Here is a 21,696-nt window from a genome sequence, read left to right as displayed (position 1 = left end):
ATTTCAGGATATGTTGTGCTGCTTATTAATTGTCTTAATATTATATCATAAATGTTGAAATAAATATTGTCATCCTTAAATTACCAAATAAATGATCCAGGGCATCAATCGGGAAAGGCTTTATCAGGATGAACATAACAGAGACAATAATCTGATTATCAGCTCTTCTCTTCATCACTCATGGTTTCAGTTCTTTACATTAGTCTTATATTTTTCCGCATTGTGTCTTGTATTAGGAATGACCTCGTTAACACATACCAGTGATGTTCTCATCTCTTGGAGGTTTGGAAAGTCTGTATTAAAAAAAAAACCTGATATTACTGGTACTATTACTTATAACATATAAGAAGGACTTATGTGAAAAGATGATTTTAAGAATCTACATGTAGAAAAATATATAAAATTCATATAGGCATATCATGAAAGTGTATGCAACATAGACAGACAGAACCTTATATAAATGGATTATTCTATATAAAAATTTGATATCAGGTGAAACTTGTCAACATTTTATTCTAATCTTGAAAAGTTTAAATTAATGTTACTTAATTTGACAATTTCATATCTTATATAACTGTGTGTATTTAAAAATCTTGCGTTTTAATGATTTGAAAATAATGGGAAAAAAATAAGAATTTAACAATAATGAACCCAGCACATGAAATCTAAATATGATGTGAGCAATTCTATCAACCGATAAACCATGATATACTAATTTTTCTTTCAACTGTACTTTGATTTTTACAGTTCAATAAAGGTGAATATCTGCAGTCAGCTGTTCAAATGTTTTCACAGTACAGAGAATCAACATTATCAACATTATCAGTTATTGATAGTGAATAAAAGATTAATTCTTCATGTTATGAACTATACTGGCGTGTGACCAGTTCTCGCCGAGTACCATTTCTCGCCAGTACATTGTGACGTCATTTTATCAACACATAAAATTATAGACGAAAAATGACGTCACAATGTACTGGCGAGAAATGGTACTCGGCGAGAACTGGTCGCACGCCAGTATGTGCTAAAAAAAATCATCAATACAATCATATAACCTATTCCTTACAAATATACTGTTCAAGCTAATGTGCATGAAAGTGTTAGACTAAAAATATTTTGTGAGTAAATGTTGGTAAATAAGCTTGTCATATGCTAGAGTAAACTCAGGGCCCTCTATGCGGTCAACCTTACCATTTATCATCAGATGGTAAATTTCATTTAAGAAAATTCGAACTAAAATTGTGATTATTTTAATTACAAACACTGACTGAATTAACAATGAATAATTTTTATGCTTGAACAAATTAGGATTATTGTGTAGCTATTCTGCATATAGGCTAGGCGATATTGTTTTCACGTGGATAATATACGAGCATAATAATCTGTAACGTTAACATAATACAATATAGCACATGTCATGATAAGACACCTACCATGCTTACTGCTTGCAAATGGCAGGTTTAGATCACAGGGAACTGGTGTATGGTCTCGTCCTTTTTTCCATTCCCTTTTTATGACACCCGACATCAGTTTGTGCTCGCAATATTCGTCATACACTAATAATATCCATCAGTTTTTGTCATTCCGACTTGTTGTTTACATCGAGATTTGGGAAATTACCGGAAATCGGCGCAAGTATGTCGTAAACTTTAAGTTTGTAAATGATTAAAAAAAGTAAAACCTTTTGATGTAAATGTTGATATAAATTATATTTTATGCAAATTCATAAACTTACACATTTTATATCACTGTTTTAAACCTTAAATTAAGCAAATAAACCGTCGATGTGAAATACGATTGCTTGTCGCCAGACGACAGTTCGCGTTGCGCAATGAACTTGTTTTTGTCAGGTTCACATATCCTTAATCAATTTGTGCAGTGGTACATGTGGCAGACACAGGTTAATCTTAATGTTTATATCTGATAAATCGGTAATATTCTTGATCAACAAGGACAGACAACTTTTACAGGCTTATGCAAATTACTTTCAGCTTTTCAAAAATTTGGAATTTGAATATAAAATTAAATTACTGTGCCAAATTATTTGAATACCAATTGTTCAATGTGTTTCTGTATGTACAAATGTACATATTTGGGGCACAAGGCAAACAGAAGTGCATATTTTAGGACAGTTTATATTTTAAAATAAATACTTGATAAGAAATCCTCAAAGTAATTACAGAACATGGGGGCATGGATCTTACTTTTTAGTAATTTGAGAGATGTAGAGGAGTTGGAAACAAATAAGGAAATAATCGAATAAGCAATGCACAAAATAACATACAAACGAGCAAGTCTGAATGATACAAATTGAAAAAGAATAAAAGATGTGAACACAAAATAGACCTGATTTTTTTTTACATGAAGTATAAGAGAATTAAACACATAGACACAAACATCTTAACATGCAAGTCAACATATATTAAGCATCTTTTACAGATCCGTAATTGCAGTGTTCACCGCTGTCCTGCAGTCATAAACACAGGTCTGTGTCTATGGTATCCACGAAAACAGCAACGGAAGTGACGTCATTTATATGTGGGATTCCGCCTCTACAATTTCAATGTCCGAGGAAGCGTAGCTGGAGAACGTATCCTCGCGGACGTACAGTTGTTTCTCGTCCGTCCGGTCCAAGTCACAAAAACGACTGCAGAACCACTTCCTACAGCTCCTGAAATTGAATTGATGATGTTATTACTTGTTGTGATAGAAACGATGGAATAAATACCTTTACACCTTAGAATGAATTATTGTCAGGTCAGGAAAAATATTATGTACAGTGCTTTGTTATGCGTCAAAATATAAGACTTAGTATTTAAAAATGCTATATAAAATGGTTCATGTGGATATGAAGGGTAGCAAGCATCATGGTGAAGAAAAAGTGCAGAAAATGCATTACTAGAAGTTAAAATATGCTGATGAATTCTATCACATGTATGCCAATTGTTATACACTAATTGTACATTGAATGACCGTGTACAATTTATAACAATAAAAAATTCGTAAATTTTTGAACTCAAACTACATGCATGTATAAAGTAAATAGATTAGTTTTGCAAAACTGACGTTTGCTTACCTTAGTCTCTGGATGTAGATGAGCCCTATACCTATTAATACAGGTACAAGAACCATTATTATTATTATGAAAATCTCATATCCCTCCATTAAGCAGCGGTATTAACATCAGCAAAACATAGCACCATAATTCATTAATTTCTAATGCCTCCTAATATAGCTAAATCAGTGAAACAATAGCTCCTTCATGATTTAGAAAGCAGTATGAAAGTGTCTTTTAAATAGTGCGCTTTGATCTATATGAGGTCATAAATAGTTTAAAGCTTGGAGAATATCATGTTCGCCTTTGAATCGTCCTGGTTCTAAAATTCAATTATCAAGCATTCTTCCATGAAAAGAGAACTCATAAGAATATGAACAATTTGTACAAATGTGTGACGTATTTGGATAACACAATGAACATTTTTTTATCCTTTAAATTAGGCAACGTTCCGTCTCAGTCACTGCAATGCGCAATGGCAGAGAAAAAATTTAAAAGAAAGATAACTCTTGCGCTCTTGTGGCTCTTAAAGGATATATATCATTCTAGAGAATTTTCTTTTGGTATTAGGGGTTACGAAAATAAAGAAGTTATTGAACGTGTACATTTGAAATTTTTAAAATATGTTTTTAACTTAAAAAGTAGTACACCATCCTATATGGTTTACGGGGAAACAGGTCGTTTCCCTTTATGTATCAATGTATATACCAGAATGATTTCCTACTGGTCAAAGTTATTTACAAACTCTGAAAGCAAAATTGTATCTGTTTTATATAAGTTTTTGGTCTTGCAATATCAAAGGGGAAATATGTCAAACTCTTGGATTGCAGGTGTTAAAAATATTTTAGATATGTGTGGTTTTTCAAATATTTGGTATGAACAAAATATTGTAAATGTAAAGTGGATTTCTACAATTGTAAAACAAAGGTTACAAGACAAATATATCCAAAAATGGTCTAGTGAAATTAATGACTCGTCAAAAGGGCAAATTTACAAGATTTTTAAGAAAAATTTTAATTATGAAAATTACATTAATATATTGCCACTAAAGCTCAGAAAGGTTTTTCTGTTTGGAACCTCAGCTCAAATCACCATCTCCCAGTGGAGACTGGGAGATGGTACAATACACCGTTAAACCAAAGAGTGTGTAAACCGTGTAATTCAGGTCAGTGCCAACTACTATTAAGTTTTGTGAACTTATGTCTTGTTCTAATGCTACAAACCTGAACAAATTATGTTATTTTATTATCAAAATATACAGTTTGATATAATAATATGTCCTCCATTATTATACTTTTTCCTATCTTCATTGTATATATTGTATATTTATGCGTATTTACAATGTATCTACTACTTATCAATGTACCTCTGACTTTTGAACTGTATATAATGATTGACCTCATACATGTACCATTCCATGGTGTGAGCGAATAAACTGAATTGAATTGGTATAATAAATTACTGAAATAATGATTATTTTAAAGTAAATTTATCACTGTTTAAATTCAATGATGAAATGAAGAAGTGCTGCAGGAAGTAAAGAAATAAGGGGGGCCTAGGGGTTGAAATAGGAGGTGGGTGTCATTTTTAGTCTTAGATTAATTTGCTGCGGATCGCTGTATGTTGTAAACAAGCTCAATTTTGACCTATAAACGCCATGGGATACTATATATTTCTATTGATTTTTTGTTAGTGCTTGGAATTGACTTTCAGATGTGACCAAGGATAAATAGCAAACTTGGGGTTTACTCGTTTCCCTTTTTAAAAGTACAAGGGCATGGAGAAAGGTTATAAGAAAGATAACTCTTGCGATCTTGTGGCTCCGAGTTGCTAAACGGTATACAGCATTTATCGTTCTAGAAAATGCCCTGTCAATTTCTTTAACCCACTCAGAATATAGTTTTGTCTTAACATTCCACCTTCTTACTTCTCATCTTGTTGTTAAATTCGAATTCCAGACTATTTAGTCATTTAAATATTTTCATGCATCTTAATCTTTTAGTAAACAACGGAATACAAAAAGTACAAAAAGCCACTTTCACATTGTTGACTTAGAACCACAGAAAGTGTAATCTTGTAATTAAAAGCAATAATTCAATTATTTTCACAAATAACTCAAATCAAGTGTTCGTGCTTCAAAGGCTGAGCCCACTGTTGCTGAATAAACTGATGTCAAACCCAACCAAGCCGATTTTATGTGGCATTAATTTGAAGCAAGAGTGCAGAGTGTTATATTAAATAGCACCTGTTGTTTCTTTAATCCTAAAAATTTAGCAGTTTATTAAACTTCAAAATAGTATGAAACTATCATTTTTCTTTATATCGTAAACATCATAATGACTTTTGTTATGGAGATTAAAATTTTAATCGTGCATTTGACAAAAAATGATCAATATAATTTTTGTCTTCAATCATTTTTACATAAACAGGCGTTGTCAAGAGAGAGCACCCAGTTCCCAGAAACAGTCTACTCCCATGACAACTTTGACTGTAATTAGTTAAATCTTTTTATTGGATATCTTTGATTATCCTAACAGCATGTGATCTTACGCGTTACGTGTGATTACACACCAGCTTTATCACCTCCGCTCAAAGAAATAGGCCCTCTGATAAATTGTGCGAACCCAAACGCTCAAAAGAAATAATACATTTTATGATTTAACCCTTGGAAATAAATTGAGCATCTGCCATTTTTATTACATGCTCCGATGGAGGTTCAGAGATTACATCTGATAAGTAAGTCAAAAAATGAACGTAATATTTAGATTGATTATAAAAACATTAAATACGAAAATTAAATTAGAGCAACATTGCTTTGGTTTCCTCTAGGTCTTCTTTCATTTTCGTCTAAACACCTCTTTATGAAAGTATCCGCATCGTCTTGGATCGTTAAGTTTTGAAAAGATTTTTTTCTTTCAACGATCCCTTTTTGCGCATCGTTATATTCATTTACACACGTATTTAATGTATTGAAGTAAGGAATTCCAGTTTAATTTGTACTTTAATGTCAATAGTCATGAAAAATAAATAAATAAATCTAGAATTAAGACGAATCGACGAAATGTATGTTTTTTCGGTTGTTCTCTAATATTTACAACGGAGTACAGCCAATCAGCGCTAAGGTCTTATCTACGGGCCATGTAAGTAACAGACGTTGTCACATTAGAGATGGTAGACAGGCCAAAATATACGACGACATTCTAATGACTGGCAAAAAATCACGCACATGTATTTCATGTAATTTGAATTAACTCCACTTTAAAGAGGTATAGTTTTTTTTTTGACCATCGACACCCCCCCTCCCCCCCAAACACCACTGGTACCACCACCCTTGCCAATCACGCAATTTAGAAAATGATCCGACTGTTTTATAGCACTGGGTTTATTTTTTGCGTAGATTGATAGCCCAGACAAATGGTTGTAGGGACGAGAGAGGTGAACACTGGCGGATTGATTAATCTTCCCCAATAACCAAGCATGCCCCATTGTTCCTTGTCTGTCCATTTACTGACCAATCTCCACAGGAGGAAAAAATTCTTTTGAAAAAACTTCCTGAAGCGTAAGCACGATAATTAATTAGAAATCCGTCTGGACTCCGAATTAACACGTCGAACAAAGTGCACAATCTCCAATAATTTTCTCCAAGATTCTGTAGATTTGTTGATCGAGAGTGTTGGTTTTTACTTTAGAGGTCGTCCCAGAATAACTCCATCTTAATATACTTTTTTATTGGTAAATAAAAAAAACGTGCTACGTGCCTGTCGTACAACTACATGTAATATCTGTAATCTGTGTTTGAACAGACAGTTTTATTTTAATGAAAGATGCTCTCGTGTCCGATTATCTTGAATAAAATTCAATTCTACCAAAGAAATATAATGCAATTTTGTGATATCATAATTCAATGAAAAGCAATTTTTTTCTTATGAACTTTTTTTGTGGGAAAAATTAAACTATTTGACTTATTATTTGAGTCATAATTTACATGTTTTGGCCAAATACTAAATATTAATTTATATGAGTTTCAAATGGTATCAGATAGTCTGGGACATCCTGTACCATGCAGTCACCCAATCTGTGGATTAACAAAAATTACCACGGTAATAAAAATTCTGTTTTAAGAAATATAAAACCGTTTAATTGTTGTTTATTTCGACCTAGTTATTTTTAAAAATAAGAATTTAATAACGAAATCATGATCTTGTCTCGTAATTAAAGCGGTATAAGTTTACTTAATGAACTATCATAAAAAGGCGTCATCTAGCTATCGCTCTGTTTTCGGCGAGATATTAAATTACGAAATTACAAGGTAAAGAAAAATTAAATTATTAGACCAATATCCATTTCCCATAGGTCATGAGATGTGCCGTTGTTATATAGCAATCGAAGTGCTTGTAAAAATTGAAATATACATGATGGTGCAACAAATTAGGTACAAAATCGACCACGGTTCACTGATTTTGCAAGCTATAAATGACACAACAATGCGTGTCCATGATAAGTATAGGAAAACAATAGATATACGACCCGACTTTACACACCTTAATGACAACCGTGCAGCTATTAGCCAGCTTTTATCTTTATTTCATTATTCCAGGTATTGAAAGCTTTCCCATGCACACAAATATTTACAACCTGCGCGCATTCAGTTGTCATTCGTGTCAAAACAGCATTTGACACTGTACCAGGTGTAACAACCAGGAATGGTACATGCATTTGATCTTTTCATTTCAAGAAGAAATCACCATTTTTGAAAAAAATCAACAATAGGAAATAAACAGGGCAAGGATAGATATCGAAAAGATAAGCAAAATAGCCAGATATTTGAATTAGTAATTAGGTATGCTGAGCTGGTATGCGCAGTAAGGCTTACATTTAAAAGGCCCTCCAAGACATAAATGTTTTCAGAGATGAGATTTCGATTACTGATAACTCGCTTTTTGAGATATAAAGTCGTGATCTGATTAAACCTTTTAATGGAATTTTTGAATTTTTTCACGCGAACTTTTCAAAAGATGCTGACTCGTGTCAACGGAGGGGGTACAGTCTCTCGTCGTATCAAGATCAAACGACCTTCAGTCTTTCTTTGTCCAAGGTCAAGTACAGATCATTTGCAAACTGAACATGATAATTTGTTATGTAATGTGGAATTGGAAAATTGATTTGAATAATGAATTTAAGTTTAAGTTTGCGGATACTCCCCCCCCCCCCTGCATTTTTATTATGCATTACTTAATATTTGACCCGTGTCAATAATAATAGCAATAGTAAAAACATGTTCGCAAATTTATAAAGTTTAAAAAATTGATACATCGATACATACATGTATTTTATAATTGCTCTGTTTTTATAACCTTGAACTTGGTATATTCTAAGGGTATTGTTTCGTCTTAATTTAAAACAACTGTTTTGTCAATTAAAAAACAATAAATCGAAAACATTTAGTTTATAAAAAAAATAAATTAACAGATATATTAAAGGCATTCCTCGTCTTCGGACCACCTTAGTACCAGGTTGATTATACCGTATAACTAATTGATGAGCAGATGGATGATCCCCATTTATTACAGCTGTAGGTTTAATTAAGACACAGGAAATTATTTAGTCTTATCTGTTTGATGATTGTTTTCATTGTACCATTATCTCTTTATTTCGCAGGTGTTTGTTTCCATTTTAAACAGAAAGCTTTCTCAAACATCGGAATTCTAACCCTTTTGAATGTTTCGACGTCAAAAACTCACAAAGTGTCGTCTGCTTTCTTCATTCATCATGGTCTCCGAATGGCAGCTTACATTGTACGTAGTCGTCCGTGTTATAAGGACTTGATGAATCGATGTAAAACAAGATTTCCAATCCCATGGAGAATTGCCCGTGATTGCCTAAATATGCATAAATAGAAAAGGAAATTTTTACATCAAAAGACATTTTTCAACTCATAAGTATATGTAAATATTTGTTTTTCTTACATATTTGTCTCTTTCCATCAAAATTTGTCTTAAGTAATGTCGCCATTGTGACCTGGTTTAATGAAAAGAAACTATTTTATTCAAATCTGAAAATTTCTACCTATTTTTTTTTTATTATACATACTTGATATTATTTTGCTCTCTATTTAAAATTTTATGATATTGACACGAGTTGTGACACACCAAAAGCGAAAACATTCACATGTACATAATTATACAACCGTGAATAAATGTCAAGAAAATTATCAATAATTCAGATTGTTTTTTTATAACTGTATGAAACATAGTAATTTTTGTTGAAATTTATTATACTGCATGTACCCAACAATCTATAATTGTAAAAGTCTATTAATAATATTCGTCATTTTTTTTTTAGATCTCTATGGACTGATCCCAATTGATTCCTTGGATGAGGTAAAATATCGGTCACAGCACCATAGAATTATAATATCTTACGTTAAGTACAAAATTGCTATATAACATTTCGACAAATCTGATTTCTTTAAAAATTGATGCATTAAGGTTGACCCCCTGAACCCGTTGTGATCAGCGACCCCTTGCGGTCACACGTATCTGGACCTCACTTCTATCACCCCCAATCTTCCCGGTCCCCGAGATTTTATTACACCAAGGGTTCTCGGATAACTCTTAACGACAGATTACCTAGTCATCAAACGGCTATCGTGAACAAACTTTACGACTTTTAAAACCAGAAAATGGATGTTAGCGCCTAATTGAAAGTAATTTATCGGCTACTGTCTTGGAATTATTCACTTCTTCGTAAGCTTCTTCACCTCCTTTCAAAAGTTAACTGTTTTATAAAGCTATAAGGCAAAGTACATAGTGTGTGTACAGGAACATATAATGGCACCGCCTGGAGTTTCTCAGACAAAGGTTTCTTACAGGCGTCCAATTAGACATGTACCGAAGATATACTTGTTATCTACAACTTTATACACGGAGGGCATTGAGAGAATTTTTCTGAACTTTTGACTGTTGATTTGGTTTACAGTACTAAAATTAATTAAGTAGAATTTCAGTATAAAAAATTGCAGACACTACATACAAATATTTTGAAGCTTGAAATATGCTTCACGCTATGACGGCATTCGCTTAACGTAATACTGATATTATAGAAGATTCTTGACCATTGTTTGTATGTCGGCGAACTTCAAAAAACTTAATCCGTTTGACCAGGTCAGAAAAGCATGGAACCGCTCACAATGGTGGATCGAATTATCCATAATTTCCCCGGCGTGATACTTGATACAAACACTAAAAAGCCAATAATTGGTGCATTATTTCAGTCGGAAGGGTCAGTGTTGACTATTGGCGTGCAATAATGGACTTACTGCCCTGTTTATCATTCTGTACCTCAATCGCTTAAAATCGCGGTCTCGAGTATTGTTAATTGTTCGAATTCTTGTAAAAGAGCATTCAAAGTTTTCAATGTTCGCTTTAATTGTGAAAAATTTTTGAAGGTCAGCAGTGGTCTAATTTTTGACTTTTAGAGATAATGCATTGATTAATTGACTAGATACATCCTAAAGAACTAGAACCAGGCTGATAAGGTTAGATAACTCTGTGGGGTCATCATTCCGCCATCCATCACTGTCTCATTTAATGCATTCCTGCAGAATTCTTGGATCTCGTTACTCGACATGTCTCTTATAAATACATCAATCTAAGTTATTTACTACTCACAGCGAGTTTGTTAATTGCAATTACATATTGCATGTATCTGATAAATGTCTGATTTTGCAAAGGATCCCCCGGAGAATCTGTTTCCCATAAACATGTTTGCTGGGGGACTAAAATTAGCAAGTAACGAATTACATAAAAAGAAAACCATGCTGAAAAATATGCTATATTTATGTAAGAACGCGTTTTATTAAACGATGTCTGTATGAAATTATCAACTAACACACGCAACGCCAGTATTCTTGACCATAGAATGGTCCCTATTAACTGAACGTGCATGGCGGTGATCGTTCCAGCGTAGACACAACACATTGTGTTTTGCATGATTAGTTAATTATTGCATGATAGATTAGCAGAAACCTTGGAAACCAGACAAGAAAACTAATGAAACGGAAGATCGGAGAGTTCTACCCTAACATGGCGGATTCCGCGCACCCGTCATTACCTCACTGTTTGTGCTCTCTGGTGAGTTTGTCAGTGATTAGGACACGGTCAAAAGTTCTTAAAAAGGATTTGATGTAATTGTTTTCATAAATCATTTATTACCTACCTAGATCTATTATCTTGTTATCTAACTGATCATTGTGTCATAGAGTACTATTTCATTGTTCATTGCTGAAATAAAGAGGTGTCAAATAAAATATTGTTGTTTCTAATTTTGTAAATCGCATTTGGAATGCGGTTTCCCCCTCCTTGTTTTCTAATCATATTCTCCCAATAAACACTAAGTGGAGCAAAAGCACCCTTGACATCATATCTAGTGTAAATCTATGAATTCAGTAAATTTTGCGAATCAAGGAAAGGCATCGATTACAGCAGGTTATTGAACGAACCTTTAAAATTTATAAATTGATCCATCAATTACTGACTATTTGAGAACAATCCACAAAATTTTGTGTCAGGCGAATAGATTGCACGATGTGTTTAGAAAGAAGGTAGGGTGCACGTTATTTTTCAAAATGTTTGTTTGAAGATCTTACTACAGGTATATACAAGGTATTTGGATTGGGGGACAGGAAATGTAGAGGTAGCTGAATTTACATTTCTCAATCCATCACTCTGATCGGGTTAAGATTCTCTCTCATATTTTCTTCTTTTTTCAGGTTCATTGGAAACGTACTTTCTGCTTGTAAACTCAGACAATCAATAATCTTTTTGTAGCTAAACCGGGGCTACATTTTCACAAAATACATTCATATGCATAACGTCATTCATACACTGTTTAATTTCTTCTATTTATTGTCAAATACAAAAATGATAATAACATTAACATATATTTGCTCGCTAGCTATTCAAATATGCCTTATTCAACAAAAATAACAAATATTTCTGAGGATCTCCATTGATTACTTCTTAACACCGGCATCGCAATAAACGCCAAAGGGGGCGTGACCAAACACAAAAGGGGGCGTTCCTGCATAACAAATGGGGAAAGGTGAAAAAATCTCCTGTCGGAACACATAGAAAGTTGTGTTGTGTTATAGATAGGTACTGTTGTCGGATTAAAGCGTTGTACCAACACTTCTGATGGGATTTTACAAGCTTTACTTAGTTTTACCTACCTGCCCCTGATAGAGGATTGTTTGCTGATCTACTACTTTATCAGAGCATATATCTCTTGGAAGTCTAGTGCTATCAATCCCGATTCATATGAATTGTCATCAGTTTTGTGAATAGGATGCATATAATTGATCAAAGGAATAAAAGGACATGCTAGAAGGCATACTCATCAAAAGGAACTCATATAAAGTAAGCATTCTATTAGTAATCAATTTCTTAATTAAGAAAATAATTATTTTGATATTTTTAATATTTAGGAGTCAGCTTGTCACCAATAAAGCACCCGCTGTTACACCAATTGCTCCGATTTCTCATTTTGAGGTCAGACGGGCCATCAAATATTGAATGATAATTGCTAGTTTAAGAACTGTTTTCTTCAATTTTTAAAATATTATTTGAATTAAATCTCACCATACTACCTCGAATTTCTATGCTAGATCCTTAGTGTGAGCAAAATTGACTTCATTGAAGCCTAATTCTATCAACTTATGCTAATAATTACAAAATCATCGGCTCGTGACAGCGTTACTAATATAAATCTAATATTTTTGTCACCCCCATTCATGTAGCTTCCAAGGGTACCCCTTACCGTTGCTTTGATTATGTTAAGAGGAGATTTCCTCCGATGACAATGCGTCAAAACTCAACAAACATTTCCAATCTGCGTGGTGTAATCTAATATTCTTAATATAGTAATGTACCCGTTTGGAATATTAATATAAATTCATTTTTTTAAGTAGCACACATCGTTTTAATTCAATTTAAATTAAAAGACACATTGAACGGGATCTTACTTTCAGTCGCAAACATTTAAAGGATTCTCTTATAGATTTAATTATCCAATAAAGGAGTAGAAGATTGAACAAACATTTATATTCACTTTTCTTTTCTACTTAAAGATGAAAGAGTGAAGCAGTTTATGAATGTGACTTCTGTACATGGAGTTTAAGAAATCTGGAAAGGTAACACAAATGCAGCCAAGTTATTGTATCATTCAGCGACCAGACAGCCCGATACCCTGATTATGGACATGGTTTGGACTGTAAGGAATCAATTTCTTAATACCCGAACACTACCGGCCAAAATGAATTCAATCTTAATATTAGTGCTTGGGTTACTGGCTTCCGGTCTTGAGGTGATAGGTCAACAACGTTATACACTTCCGGAGGAGAGACCGCCGGACTACTATCTGGGGAATGTCGCCGCTGACACCAAGCTGTTTGATGAGGTCAAGGATGACTCGATCCGGCGGAGCACGCGATTCAGCTTTTTATCTCAGGGAAACCAATACGCGGCCTACTTCCGGATTTCTTCAACGACCAGCGAGTTATACACTGCATCAACATTGGACCGTGAGTCGCTGGAGGTCTGCGAATTTGCTGATGCGTGTGTACTGCCATTAGAAATCGTTGCCCAAGCTACTGTCGGACTCTTTTTCAAAAAAATCACCGTGCACATCGATATTCAAGATATAAACGATAACCCTCCGCGCTTTCTGTCTAGCACACGAACGATCGAGGTCTCCGAAGCATCTGTCATAGACACGTCATTTCCGCTAAATGGAGCAGTAGACAATGACATCGGGTTAAATTCTATTCAAAATTATTATTTGATTCCCGAGGACACGCCATTCAATGTTAAATTTACCAAAATCGCTGATGGTCGATCGTCTCTGGCCCTGATTCTTAATGGATCATTGGACCGCGAATCTGTGACATTCTACACCATTCTAATTAAAGCTGTGGACGGGGGAACCCCCAAACTGACGGGTACACAGACGCTCTACGTCAACGTCACGGACGTCAACGACAATAGACCCAAGTTCAGCAGCCCTGTGTATAACGTGACAATCGACGAGGACCTGGCCCCGGGGTCTACAGTCATGAAGCTCTCAGCTACTGATGCTGATATTGGTGCAAATGGACGAGTCATCTACAAACTGAGTCCTTATCAATCACAAGACATTATTGATATGTTTCAAATAGACTCTGCTAACGGTTATCTAACTCTTGCGAAGTCTCTGAAGTATGAACCTGATGAAGTTTATCGTATTATCGTTGATGCGACTGACATGGCCGACCAGCCACTGTTAACCCAAACTACAGTTAATGTCAAAGTAAACGATAATAAAAATAACCCACCGCAAATCAACATTAATTTGTTTTCATCACCGACATCTGCTAAAATTTTAGAATCGGCAACCAAAGGGGTAGCTATTGCACACGTGGCTATTGTAGACGATGACATAGGCATGAATGGCATTGTGAGGTGTTCGATTGGGAAACCAGAATTTAACCTTCAAAAACTGGCCACGAATGAGTACAAGGTTATTTTAGCCCGACCACTGGACCGTGAGATCAAAGATCAGTATAAAGTAGAAATACTGTGTGCAGACTCCGGGTCTCCGGCCCAGAATTCCTCGTCATACTTCATGGCGGATGTCCTGGATGTGAATGATAACGCGCCGCAGTTTACTGAGGCTATTTATAAACGATCAGTTCGGGAAAACAACCGATTTGGTGAAAAGGTTTTACAAGTAAGTGCTTTGGATGCAGACATTGGAAACAATTCTCGGATAATGTACTCGCTGGACCAAATTGGAATGTACGATTTTGTGATTAATCCAGAAACTGGGGAGATATTTGCCAATTTCATTATGGACAGGGAGTCAACAGCAGAGATAAACTTTAAAGTGGTGGCTACCGACTTTGGTGATCCACAACGCTCGTCCGTGGCTAACGTTAATCTTGTGATATTAGACTACAATGAACACAAACCTACATTTTCAGAACCACATTATAAATTCACAGTGCTAGAAAATTTGCCAGAGAAAACACACGTTGGGCAAGTGGTAGCTACCGATAAAGATATGGGTTCAAATGCTAACATCTTAAAATATTCGTTAGTGAAGGGTTCTGATAATCTTCCTGTTTCGATGGCAGAAAATGGTTCTATTTTTACCAATCAACCTCTGGATAGGGAGGCGTTGCCCCATGGATTACAGTTCCAAGTGATTGTAACAGATGGGGGTAGTCCAGTTTCATTGTTCTCTACATGCTATGTGTCGGTATTCATTGAGGATATTAATGACAACAGCCCAGAAATATTATTTCCCAATAATGAGAATTACACAATATCTTTTCTTTATGATATCCCGATCAACAGTGTGGTAGGAAGGATCCGCTCGGTCGACATCGATTATGGACCAAATTCTGCGCTTAGTTATTCCTTTATTGGAAGTGATATTTTCAGTATTCATGCCGACAAAGGAGATATTTATGTGACAAGGCAACTTTCGCCTCAGGATATTGATCGATACACCCTAACGGTTATTGTGGAAGATCAAGGCACCCCGAGTAGAAGCAGTAATCAAAGCCTTGTAATCCTTGTGACTTCTCAGCATGCTCAGCTTGTTCTCGCGGATTCGCACGAGAAGTCAACCAGCGACACCTACATGCTGATTGCTGTTGTTATATCTTGTGTAACAGTGGTACTTGGTGGTGTCATCCTCCTGATAATTTTCCTAATTAGAAGAAACGACAGAAATAAAAGCGTTTCGGCTCAAAACACTTCAAAATCACAGAATAATGAGAACAAAATGTATGACGTAATAGACAGGTCCGCTAGGACTATGTGTCCAAAGGTGGCAGCTAGTGAAGATGGGCGGGGTAGGGCGTCCATTGACCTGTCCGTCGACACCTCCCAAGACCAACTCCTGGGGGAAAGGAATTCTCTACAGTCGAATCAGAGTGAGGACGAAATAGAAAAGGTATATCAGCATAAAATTTCTTTAGAACAGAATACATTTTCAGAAAAAAGAAACAGTTTTATCATATTACTAAAGACTCTAATAAGAAAATTTTGATTCATCAAAGATAAACTTTTTATAGTTCATATACACATGGTCGTAAGTACCAATGCTTTACCAATTAATAACGAAAGGAATAACTCTCTCTCCTTTTTTTTTTACTTTTTCACTTTCTAATATAATGTTAAATGGCAAAAATTTGCCATATCATTAGAGGTAAATTAGAATCGATGATATTGGGCGAGAAAATGATAGATTAGATAGCGTCAAAAAAGACGAAGGAGGGCTCATACCTGCACATCGAAGGTGCATTGTTAGATAAAAAAATATGACATGTTGATGAATGCACAGGGCTTACGACGATATTATGGAATATAAAAACATTTTTATGATTATTATTAATAAACAATTCATAAACCTGTAGGGTTTGATGATTTGACATGTCATCAAGTACCTGTCGTCACGTGGTCCTCCGACATCGATGGCACGAATCATATCACGGCTTTTGCTTTTTCTGTCGTGAAAAAATTCTTTACTACGTTACAATACATTTCAGTACTTTTATTCAGTGACTATAAATTACATATTCTGCAAACCATTCTTAAAACAAGGCTAGAGTGTACCGCTAGGAAATTACACTAATTTTCCAACTTTGATAGAAGGTGTCAACATATTAGCAAAAGTTTTGTCACCATGGTCAAATACTACATGTATAATCAAAGCATAGTCAACAATAACTAGGCCAAATACTTATGAATGGAGTGGTAAAGTTCGCGACTATTATCGAAAAACTTCCAATCTCCAGCTGATGTTAAAACAAAATTGCATAACAGTTTGGAAATAAAAGGGACAAAAATAGGACCAATAAATGCTTGGAAATGAGAAATACCAACAATCGTATATGTCTACATGGTATACGAGCAAATCTACATGTACAATGTAGCCGTAGTTTGTCCACATTAAGGGGTCGCTCTGTGTGAACTGTTTTGTTGTTTGTAGCAATAAACAATTACTGAAATTAAAGAAACTTTTTCCTTCCCAAATGCCGCCATGTTCAACATAAGATCTTGTACAAATACAACGTCAATATTTGGCATTTTAAAAGTTTTAAATGGATTAAAACTGGATTGTTCAATGCACGATTTGTAAAATAAGAACATTTAAATGAGATTTGAACCCGTTTTGAGCTTCTTTTCTTCACAAGCCATATGTTTGTGTTGTTTTTGTTGTTTTCAATGTAGCATGCATTTTCCAGTTTTACCGACTGCCCACGCTATATGAATAATCAGTCCCATATGTATTTATATTTTGCTTTTAAATCATATAAACGAACATAAAATTCAAGTTATCAGAATTGAACTATTAAAGTTAGCTGGTACTTGCTTGACAACAACATGCTTAAACTGTTTTGCATTTCATTTTTTTTCAAAAAGTGAATTCCCCCGCTAAAATACTGGTTTAACTGTGAAGTTTTTACCAGAATGCAATTGATGGAATTGATAACGATATTTTAAAACCAGTTACTGTACCCAGAACACAATAGAAGAAACGAATTGAGTTGAAAATCGTCGACGGTAGTTTAACTATTAAAATATGTGTATTTAATCTTCAATTTTTAAATACGTCCCCGCAAATTAGGAAAAATTAGAAAGATAAACTAACTTTTGAATGTACGATATTTACCCCCTGTGGATAATCTAAAAGCCGAGAAAGGCTCAATACACCACACAGGAAAAACATATTCTCTTCTCATAACAATGCGGTTTAGGACACTCTTTCGTTAAAAATTTTCATTCGCTGAGAACTTAAAGATTTCTATTCATGAGCTCAGTTTTTTAAATATGTTTATTTTCGGTGCTAATCTTTACTCTTCCTTCGTCGAGCAAACATCAATCCCCAGAATGCCAAAATGGCGATTGAGTTTACTCAGCTTTCAGACGTGGCTTCAAAATTCGTTTTGGGAAAGTTCAGTAATATTTTGTAATGAGCTATTTCCAATTCAAACCCCCCACCGACGTAATCCAAACAGTAGGTCCCGCAGATAAACAAAGAGAAAATCCGTCCTTTCTGTGGCAGTTTGCACTAAGCCATGCAAGACATTTTGTTGTTTCAGAGGACGAAGTTAAAAAACATTAAAGCTGTATTGTTGATCTTGATTTGGTAATGTTCTTATCTGCTAAGTAAATGGACTGCGGATAGACTACCGAACAAACTTTCAAAAGGTACACATGTATCTATTCAACAGCACTGTTAAGTTATAAACTTAAACGTAAATGATAAAACCAAGTTTTAAGAATTAAAATTTAAATGAAGGAAACTTTAAAAAACGCAGATGTTTTAGAAAAGGTGCAATTTACATGAATGAAGGTTTAGTTTTAAAAGATTTTTCTATGCAAACGCTTTTAACGAATTTATTTGCGATAAGCGTAAAAGAGACGTTCTCCATTGTTGAATATCGATGCTTGGTTGCAACAAGGTCAAATTAGTTAAGGTATGCGAACACTTGTTTCATTCTCACGTTTGCTTCAATAGGTCCATAGAACCGAAAAACTATCGAAAAAATGCCAGTAAAATTTACTCTGCAAATATTTATTAAAAACATGGAACAAATAGTTCAGAAATTGTAAACCAGATTTAGCGGTTTCAGGACAAAGGATCATATTGATGTTAGTAAGAGTTAATTGTCTAAAACTTAAAACTCAATAGTCTAAGACAATAGCTTATCCCCTTTGCAAAACCTTCAGCATTTTACCAATGTCAGCAAGATGAAGGATTTTTCATCTTATTACAAGTTCCCAAACAATTAGCGGCCATTATTGTCACAGACTTGCTATCAACTTTATAGGTGCTTAGATAAGCTTTGAATTTCACAAAAGCTAGGCATTAAGCACATGCCGTTTTAAGAATGGTATCTTGAAAAGACTTTTAGGAGCATGATAACAAGTGTCTCGTGTATTCAGAGACCAGATCTGAAGAGGGAAAGTGTCGGCTGCAATAAAGACCCGAAGTGACAAGTTTCCTCTTGAGTGGGGATTACGGATAGCCCGAGCGTGCCCTCTGGGGCCAGGGTTAAGCCATTTGTTGACCCCGAGTCTTTTCTCATCGGCGACATCGGTACCGGTGAACGGACCGAGGCGCGATGCTAGAAGCCGATAACATTGCTTCTCCTTCGCCCCCTACTTTTTCTCCTGGAAAGAAAAGAACCACTGCGGAAAAAAAACCTTTATTGCTTTGAACCTGGATGTGTCACCATAAACAGTACACGAAATCAGCTTATGTTAGCATTATAAAATTTTCAGAAATTAAAAACACTTTTAAAAAAAAAACATTTCGGCGTCAAATTATCCAATCACAGATAACACCGTAAATTTAAAGCAAGCGTTCGATTTCCAGCAGAATGGCATACAGTATATAAAAGCATGTCATTTCATTGCTCTTTTAAAGTGAATTTTATGGCGTTTGAAAACCAATATAACTTCAGAGGGATTAAGATGATTTCCTTTGATTAAATATTTCACTTTGTTCAGATGTATCAATATTTTAATAAAAGATTTTTTGCTTTTAATAAGAAATCGTATTAATGAAGGAAAATTATTTCTGATATGCCGATTGAAAACTTTTCCCCCGAACGTTCCGACATTGAAGCTTGTTAAACGAGAAAAATCGCGTGTGAAGAAACAAAATCTTTTTCCTAATGAATTCAGAGAAACTATTTCCTATTTTAAAGTCAATTTACAATATTGAAGTTTTAAATTATTTGATTCGAAGGAAAGAATTCAAACTATTCAAAAGAAAGGACAGACGTGTTATATACAAGTGATATGCAGTATTTTATGCTAATTTTATTTTTTAACTACAAACTGTATGCATCAACAGCCTGTAGCCTTTGGTAAAACCACTATAATATCAGCATTCATGCATTTGACATCATGTTCAAGTGCTTTTACTCGTATATGTTATTCTGCTTATTAAAACCCTCCATTCTTACTGTTTCCATCATTTAACCACCTCCTTTTCTTTTCCTTTAGATTCTTGAAAGAATAACACCAGTCCCTTCCAACTATACCCGTTCATCCCGAAGTTCCTCTGTCGCCAGCCAACCTCATTTCGCTCAGATTCGTACCTCCATCGCATCAAAGAGTCCCTCCATCATCAGCATGCAGCGGGGATCCTCCTCTCGTTCTAGTCACGGTCACATGGCCAGGGACCCCAGTTCGTTGCTTCGCCCTGATATATGCAACATATCGCAACCTAAATCGGTAGATACATATCAAATAACATGTAAATTACAAATTCCACGGTAATAACCCAATGGAAATGGTTCATGTACATTGATGTCTTATCAGCATTTGATCAAAATTTCTATTTGAAAATTGAGATTTCATTTTTACTGTTTTTGTATTATCATGTCTCTTTTTTATTTTACTTTATTCTAGGTTTCACAGAACACGCAGAAGTTATGTGATGATGACAGCGAAACTTCCATTGAGTCCAACACGTCCGACAGCGGGAGAGGGGGCAGCGAAAGCGATGTTCAGACTGGTTGCACAATGACAATTCCAAAATCTAGGAATCTAGGTATGAAGCAAATTACAAAAGGAACAAAAAACAGTCACAAGTAACCACGTGATACTCTATAAAGCGAAATCTCGTTTAGAACTTATGAGATTTGACACATTCATTCACAAGGCAAAATGTTCATAAATTGAAATTTAATTATGATTTAAATTCTGCAGGCTCCACGAGGTCTTTGAAAATTGTATACCAACCGGATACGAGTCATCGATTAAAGCGCCACCTCAGTGATCAAGCTATTCCCCTTCATGACATTCACCCCGGGACTTTGGCTGCTAGCGAGGACCAAGAATATATAATAATAAAAAATCCAAATTATTGTCCAAGACCCAAAATCAATAGTAGCTTTAAAGATGTTAATAGTGTATCTTCCAATGACCGGAAGTTCAAACAAAAACCTTCAGTGCATTGGAATCCAGTGACACGAGTGCTTCAAGGAAGCGTAGCAACTATTGATGAACGTGATGACGTCAGTTCTTCAACGTCAGGGAGTTATACGGTCGAGCTTGAAGATATGACGTCACGAGAATATACTCAAGTGTGACCAAATTGTAAGGCATACTAGTACTTGTGACTGTATCAATATTTAGGTCAAGTTCACGTTGAACTGACCTGGTTTGTTAATTGGCCAGCAGTAGAGTGGTTTTTGTCTCGTGTATGTATGATTGGCTGTTTGTGTCTGTATTTGTGTAAGTGCATGAAAGGACCATTTAAACCAAAATACTCATAGCAGATTTTCTACTCGTGCATAGAAAAAAAACTATGTAAGTAGAGATCTCGGTTTTACCTCATAGTGAGAATAATTAAATTGAACATTGACGAGTTTAAATCCTTCCTAGCGATTGGAGTGTGTACTAGATCGATGTATGTGTGTGGGTCGCGAACATGTCTTCCTAATTCATCATTCCTTAAGTGCCAAATCCTTCATAATTTCACATGACTGTTTCTGATCCATTATAAATATTTTATGATGTGTATTATATATAATTATATTACAACTGTATATTATGTTTCAATAAACTTTTTAAAAA

General features: G+C 34.9%; 1 protein-coding gene across 1 annotated transcript; it reads left to right on the top strand.

The window, feature by feature from the left end:
• The first annotated feature begins 12,178 nt into the window (after positions 1-12,178).
• Positions 12,179-21,696, top strand: LOC128155337 (protocadherin beta-13-like). Its single transcript, XM_052816991.1, has 5 exons — positions 12,179-12,471; positions 13,182-16,051; positions 20,119-20,349; positions 20,527-20,668; positions 20,827-21,696. Exons 2-5 carry the CDS (start codon positions 13,307-13,309, stop codon positions 21,207-21,209), a joined length of 3,501 nt encoding a protein of 1,166 aa, XP_052672951.1. The 5' UTR covers positions 12,179-12,471; positions 13,182-13,306; the 3' UTR covers positions 21,210-21,696.

This window comes from Crassostrea angulata, chromosome 7 (assembly GCF_025612915.1).
Source record: "Crassostrea angulata isolate pt1a10 chromosome 7, ASM2561291v2, whole genome shotgun sequence".
Classification (NCBI taxonomy): Eukaryota; Metazoa; Mollusca; class Bivalvia; order Ostreida; family Ostreidae; genus Magallana; species Magallana angulata.
Note: the sequence above shows the minus strand (reverse complement) of the source record. Positions and strands in the feature narration are given on the sequence as shown.

Bases quoted from the DNA above. Each gene is read 5' to 3' on its own strand.
- LOC128155337 (XM_052816991.1), top strand. From the start codon at position 13,307: ATGGACATGGTTTGGACTGTAAGGAATCAATTTCTTAATACCCGAACA. The intron at 16,052-20,118 runs GTATATCAGCAT...CTTTTCCTTTAG, and splicing joins GTGAGGACGAAATAGAAAAG to ATTCTTGAAAGAATAACACC. The intron at 20,350-20,526 runs GTAGATACATAT...ACTTTATTCTAG, and splicing joins ACATATCGCAACCTAAATCG to GTTTCACAGAACACGCAGAA.